At 37.9% G+C, this 7571-nt stretch overlaps 1 protein-coding gene across 1 annotated transcript in view; it reads left to right on the forward strand.

Annotated features, from left to right (window-relative positions):
* Positions 1-7571, forward strand: part of DST (dystonin) — a 447950-nt gene that overhangs the window by 243178 nt on the left and 197201 nt on the right. Inside the window, 1 exon segment of the mRNA XM_008572189.1 lies at positions 5337-5503. Coding sequence (XP_008570411.1) covers positions 5337-5503 — 167 coding nt within the window.

Raw genomic sequence — 7571 nt, forward strand, 5'->3', positions numbered from 1 at the left:
AAGGATGTGAGGGAGTTAAGTAGGTGAAGTGATGGATCATGTAATAAAGACAGATAGAGAAGGACATAAAATAGAAGAGGGCTCTTTAGGAAAAGAAAAATAATATTTTGTTCAATCCTTGTAAGTTCTTTGTTGGAACAGACCTCTGTAACAAAGACAGATAATCAAGAGAAAAACAGTTTATTAATATGTATATTTAACAGAGTAGGGAGTTATAAGCAGACAGTAAAGAATTGAAAGAGATATTGTGAGGGGTAAAAGGACTGGCCAGTCAGGAAGAATTGCCACCTTTCTTTGTGTACCTAGTGGAGATCGCAGACCTGGAATATGTGGTAGAAGTTCACTTGGTAGTATGTTTTTCTTGAGTAGAACTTTATAGCTTAGGGTGAGAGCAGAAAAGACATACAATTGGATTGATCAAGACTGAAGCTTGGTTGATTGGTTGCATGGTAAAGACAAGGATGTGAGGGAGTTAAGTAGGTGAAGTGATGGATCATGTAATAAAGACAGATAGAGAAGGACATAAAATAGAAGAGGGCTCTTTAGGAAAAGAAAAATAATATTTTGTTCAATCCTTGTAAGTTCTTTGTTGGAACAGACCCCTGTAACAAAGACAGATAATCAAGAGAAAAACAGTTTATTAATATGTATATTTAACATATACATGGGAGACACCTAGGGAATGAATCTGAATTCTGGCTTATATAGCATCTTCAACAAAGAACAGTAAATTATTAGAGAAGTGAGAAAACAAAGGGAAAGGATTTTGAGTCTCCAAAGGATTTTGGCAACTTGTGGGAAGGCAAAAAAATGGCAGATAAAGGCAAGTTAGTAAAGTTTGTTACATATATTCCTCTGGTACCATCTCCAGGCCCACAAGGGTCTAAAGTTCTCTTCAGTGGTTAACCTTTGTAACAAAGGGAAAGGATTTTGAGTCTCCAAAGGATTTTGGCAACTTGTGGGAAGGCAAAAAAAATGGCAGATAAAGGCAAATTAGTAAAGTTTGTTACATATATTCCTCTGGTACCATCTCCAGGCCCACAAGGGTCTAAAGTTCTCTTCAGTGGTTAACCTTTGCTCTCTCTGGGAAAGAGGAGAGGCAAGATACCTTTTGTCTTTGTAAATCTACGTCCTGCTTTTAGTCAAGCAGAGCAAGGGCAGAGGGCTTTTCTGCATCTGCTTCTTATCTTCAGCTCAGCACCCCTTTGTATTTTGGGGTGGCATATTCTGATCTCCCACAGTCCTTCTTGTCTCCCATATGTATATGAAATATACTTGTTAATAAACCTCTGTTTGTTTTTCTCTTGTTAATGTCTTCTGTTATAGGGATCTGTTCCAACTAAGAACTTACAAAGGTTGAAGAAAAAATTGTTTTTCTCCCCTACAGCTCATAGATTGAAACAAAATTGGGCAAGTCAGGGAATGTGAGATGTTGATGAAGCCAGATAATTTGTTTAGCTAGAGTTGGAGAATGAGAGTGTTGGAAGAACAAGAAATTGCTGTCAAAAGTTAAATATCTGAGGGGGACTAGTGCTAGTTCAATGTGATGAGATCCAGGGTGAATGTGTGTGAGTGGCTGAAGTGGAGAGGAGACCATGAGAAAGGGGTGCTGGATGGCGACAGGGTTTGGGGTAGGTATAGAGCCAGGTGTCCAACCTTTGGGGAGATGTGGGGATTATTTTTGAGGAGAAGAAAAAGGTAGTAGAACAAGAGTGGCCTACAGTGTAAAAAATGAGGTCTTTGTACCCCAGATAATGGTTTGAAAACCACTGAGTTTGCATCATTGGGGAGTTAGAATATATCTGTTGCCTGTTGGCCCAGTGGAATCTGAATTTGAGTTAATGTAGTGGGGGAGATGTTGGGCTCAGTAAAAAGGTATAAGTGGTGTAAGGTATTAGAGATGCAAGAGACTTTGTTTACCATGGAGTGGATATTTCTGGAAAGTTTGGGAATGGTGGCAAGCGGGTCAGGAAAGATGAAGCACAAATGAAATATGGGCATGGGAGGCTCAGTGACAGGAAGAACTTGAATTTGGGTGGTAGCCAACAATGACTTGGACGTCACGCATGAGGGCTTCAAGTTTCCAAAAGGATCTCTGGTATAAAGTATTTTGTTTGTTTTTATGCTAGCTGACAGATTGTTGGTGAGAAGCTCTAAGCAGCAAATGCTAACATAATTGTGGTGGGAGAAGCTAACATAGAGTTTTCTATGTGCCAGACACTGTACTAAGCACTTGATGTGACTATTTAATCTAATCTTTAGAACCACACAAGGAGGTAGACATTGTTATATCATTATGAAATTTAAAAGATGAGGAAAATGAATTTTGGAGAGATTTTATGAAAACAGCATAGGCCCTTCATCTTGTTAACTGTTGAAGTTGAGCTTTAAACCTAGGCAGCATGAATTGAAACCCTCTTTGATCATCACTGTATTGCCTCCAGGTTTTGAAAGGAGGTGTCTTGATTACTTACTAGAATCTGACCTGAATGTGGAACTATCATTGACCTGCCACACAGATTTTAAATCAGGGGTTATGAATGACAACTGCAGACTTACAAATTTTAGCATTTAATTTATTTTTCTTTCTAGTTTTGGTTACACTGTGTCATGAAAAATCTGATGTACTCAGATAGCCAGTTGCTAATGGTTAACAGTATATTTTTATAAATACCTTAAATTCTCACGAGAGGATGGTGGAATTGGGAATAGCAGGAGAAACTGAAAACGAGTTAATATATTAGTTAGTGTTTGATATATGTTAAACCTTGGCTCATAACATAGGAGGGCACTTCAAAAAGTTTGTGGAAAATCTGAATTAAAAGATAATACAAATCCTTTCATGAACTTTTTAAAGACCTCTCATATTTGAATATGCTTTTACAAATTATATAGCTTTTTAAATAGTGTGTGCATGTGTAACAGTCTGAAATAGTGTGTATGTAGGTAACAATCTGAAATTCATCTATGGGAAACTTATTTAATACAAATACATTGTTTTCTCTTGGTTGATATTTAGATCATTTTCAGACCTCTTAACTTTTCCTCTAACACCCTTCCCCTGGTAAAATGCTGTGTAGCACTCAAACCTATTAAACTGGTACCTTGTAGTTGAAATTTATTGACTTCCCTAGTTAATAGGTAATTACTTTTGTAATAAGACTGGCGTGGAATGTCCTTGAATCAGCAGAAAACAGTCCTCCCTCTCCCCCACTATTTCCCTTTTCATTATTTTGCTATAAATACCACCCACATAGCTCCAGCATTGTAAGGGTTCCCTGAAGCAATTGATTTTATAATTTGTAAAGGCTTGTAGGGACTTGTGAAATTTTACCTAGAAGCTCAACTTTTTCATTCTAAGTTAGTTTCTCCGAACCCTTGTTTTCATAGATTTTAATTAGTTTGAGGGCAGATTTTAAAACTTTATCTTTTACTTATTTTATAAGAAAATAATTGGGAGAATAACGAAGCCAAGTTTTTGCTTCTCCTTTTTTCAAAAAAATAATAATAGCCACAACAATAAAACAGCAAACCTGTATTGAGAATGTGCTTACTGTGTGCCAGGTGTTATTACACTGTGCTAATGTTGTTGAATTCTCACAACACAGTGTAGTAATTATTATCATTGTTATTTTACAAGTGAGGGAATGGTCTTAAGCAGTTAAGCAAATTGAGCATGTAATAGGTGGAGATGAGATTTATACTCATGCCAGAAAGGGTGCCAGAAAGGTACTCTAGCATAATTTTAGACCAGAATATCATTGGAAGTTGGGCAGAAGAATATTGGTGGTTTTTCTGCTTTCTTTCCTATATGAAAAAAAGAAACCCCTCCTATATATACTATATAAGCTGTTCATGCACCCAGTTCTTTCCCGTGCTATGAGATTAGCATAGATTCCTAGGAAAGGTGATTAAAATTGTGATGCTTTGCTCCACTTTCAAATCCTGGCCATTTGTTAAGAAGAGTGTCTCATACTGTGGCTGCAAGTGGAGCTCCACGGGGCACTACAGCCTCTGCTGAAGCCTGGAAAGAGAGTGTGCGAGCCCCTGCCAGGCCTGGCGAGGGCTTGGACTGCCGCAGCCTTCCTGCTCCAGGTCCCTGGGCTGTCCCAGCCTCTCTGGCTCTTGTGGCGCTGGGAGGAATAAAGCACTTCCTGTTTGAGCCCAGCACTGCCACGTGTAAAAGCCTCTGACGTCTAGAGAATTTTTATTCTCCTCTTTCAGTGGTTTGACTCTACCTATTTTGACCTCTGAGTTCTGTGTCATATTTATAGTCTCTTAGTAAGACTTTAAACTGAAAAGGGCCTTCAACATTATCTGCTTCTGCCTCCTACCTCCTCATTTTATGGCTGAGGAAGTTGACTCACAGACATGAGATGAATTATCTAAAGCTATGGGACGTGTGGCCAGAGCTCAAAGCCTATCTCGTGACTCGACTCTAGGGTTTTTTCCTGTTACAGAATGATTTGCACCTCCCCATGTCTTGCTTCCATCTCTTACTTGCTCATCTTGGTTCTGGCTTGCCGCCTGTCTTGTTGGTCACTTGGCTTTGCATCCTGCACTGATTGAGGGAACAGTTGTTTGTTGGTATTAATCCCAGCTTTGGAATTACTGTGTGACCTCTGGTAAAGTCACTTTGTGCCTTAACGTAATTATCAGCAGATTAAGTAGGACCTTTATCAAAGAGGCCCTCTTGGGAAAATGTAAATCCTGGAAACTGGTGACCTGTTTTTTTTATTATTCACTGGAAGAGACTTTTAAAAAACTTAATGAAAATGCATAAAGAGCCAGGGGGAAAATCAGTCGATAAAGGTTTCATGTTGAGCAAGCCGAGTAATGACTCATGAGAAAATCGGAGACTTTCAACCAAATCGTTATATAATATAGTTAATAAGAGACGGTACTATTTCTTTCTTTGTGCCTTACACAGAATACCTGTTGGATCAAATTCTGTTCTGCAGGTGGTAGTGTGGAGTAACTAACAAATTTTGCTTCTGATCCATTTGAACTTGGAAAAATGTTTAAGTTGTTTTAACAGATCTGATTAGTAAAGACGAATGTAGAATTTTTAATGCTGTGAAGTTTTGGTATAGCAAAAATAAATCAGATGCTTTTAAATTGGACACAAATGGGTTAAATCTGACTTTTTCAGTCTGTTGTTAACATCTTTGAAACTCAGTTTTTCTTTATGTAAAATGGGGAAAGTATATTTAGCTTATAAGTGAGAGTTATGAGAGTAAGTAATTAGCACTTGTAAAGGTTTGGCACATAGTAGGTTCTTAATCTGAGTTAGCTTTCTTCCTTCCTAATGGCTTAACACTTTCTGTTATATTTAGATATCTGATATCCATGTTACTGGAGAGTCAGAGGATATGTCTGCTAAAGAGAGATTGTTACTGTGGACACAGCAGGCAACAGAGGGTTATGCTGGAATACGGTGTGAAAATTTCACTACCTGCTGGAGAGATGGAAAACTATTTAATGCCATCATTCATAAATACAGGTATGGAGTTTGTGGCGTTTTTTCCCCTCTTATACAAATATGAGGCGTGTTTCTTTTATTTCTTAATTTTAAGACAAACTTTTATTATTTTAGAAACAATACCTGTGCATGGCAGAAGATTAGAAAAAACATAACATTCCCACTGCTTAGAGGTCTTCACTCTAAACTTCAGTGCATGCGTGTACATGTGCGCCCACATGCACATAACACACACACACACACACACACACACACACACAGATAAATATAGCTGTCATGTCTTTAGATTTTGCCAGTAACTTAGCAAATAGTAAGCTCTGATATGTAGAATCTGCAGGTAGATGACCAAGATTGTGTCTATAGGGAACTGAGGAGTAGGAAGGTAAGGGTTTAGTTCAGATTTATAGCTCACAAGTTTTGAAATTATAGTAAGCTCTGATATGTAGAATCTGCAGGTAGATGACCAAGATTGTGTCTATAGGGAACTAAGGAGTAGGAAGGTAAGGGTTTAGTTCAGATTTATAGCTCACAAGTTTTGAAATTATATCTTCTAGTCTAGTTACTCTAGTGAGTAGCTGGGCTCAATAATGGCCAATTCTGGGGTGGTAAACAGTTTCTCAGTGAGAATTATTAAAAACTAAATCCAGGGCCGGCCCGGTGGCACACTGGAGAGTGCGCCGCTTGGGAGCGCGGCGGCGCTCCCGCTGAGGGTTCGGATCCCATGTGGAGACCGGTTCCCGCTCACTGGCTGAGCGCGGTGTGGGCGCAACATCGAGGGTTGCGATCCCGTTGCCGGTCAGTAAAAAAGACAAAAAGGAAAAAAAAAAAAAACTAAATCCATATTAACATTAACGTAGCACTTACTAAGTGCCAGGCACTGTTCTAAGCAGTTTACATATATTAATTCACTTAATCCTTGCAACATCCCCACTGTCATCCCCAGGTCACAGACAGAAACTAACACACAGAGAAATACTAGGTTTACATCACACAACTAGCAAGGGGCAGACTTAGGATCAAACCTAGGCACCCTGGCTCTTTAGTCTATGTTCTTACTGCCTTACAAGAAGCTAAAACTACAGAAAATATTTACTGAAAACTATGTATTTGATCTCAGTAGTTTTTGTTAGTTTTGCAAAGATTATGTCATGTCGTTGAAGAACTGAATTTATTACTAAATAGACTAAGCCTTAAGACTAAGCTGTAAACTCATTGACTTACTTGATTACAATAAAAATAATATATAGAATAGTTAACGGTTTGATAACTTTCTGCATGTGAGGCATTCTGTCAAGTGCTTTATATATATTATGTCATTCAAATCTCCTTAACAATTCCATAAAACAGCAACTGTTATTACCCCGATTTTATGGATGAGGAACTGAGGTTTCCCAAGATCGCACTGCTAGTAAGTTACAGACCTAAGATTAAACCCAGCTTTGTTTGACTTGAAATCCCATTCTCTCCCTCTACCTCTCCTTTTCTTTCTTCCTTTAACTCTTCTCTCTCCCTTTTTATTTTGAGAATTTCAAAATCTACAAAACTTCAGTGAATCCCGATGTATCCACACCCAAGAGCCCCTATTTTTAAGCACTATAATAGTCTCCTTTCTTTATGGAACAGCATTTAAATAGAGGTGGGTAGCTCAATTTAAAAGAAAAACCAGGATCAACTTGCCTACACTTGTCTAGAATGAAGTATTAGATCTTTTAGAGTAACACAGTGCCAAGAAGGGATAGTGGTTACACACATTGCCATTATTACTATACTTCCCAGGTGGCTTAAAAATGAGGATATCAGAAGGTGGTGTAATTGGACACGTTTTATTCTTGGGATGATAAAATCTTTGTGGCCTTTGAATAAAAGTATTTCAGTTGTGATACCTAAAGGATTTATGTCAAGATGCATCTTTGAGGGTGTGCTCTGCTTTCTTTGAATTTTTTTAGATAGAAGCAAAACATTCTATTCTTCTAAAATAATTTACTTTTAAAAACAATGGTCTCTGAGTGTTACCTCTTCAATACTCACAAAAGATTATAAGCACAAATTGACATATAAATATATATATAAATATATATATATATATATA

This window comes from Galeopterus variegatus, unplaced genomic scaffold (genome assembly GCF_000696425.1).
Source record: "Galeopterus variegatus unplaced genomic scaffold, G_variegatus-3.0.2 Scaffold763, whole genome shotgun sequence".
Classification (NCBI taxonomy): Eukaryota; Metazoa; Chordata; class Mammalia; order Dermoptera; family Cynocephalidae; genus Galeopterus; species Galeopterus variegatus.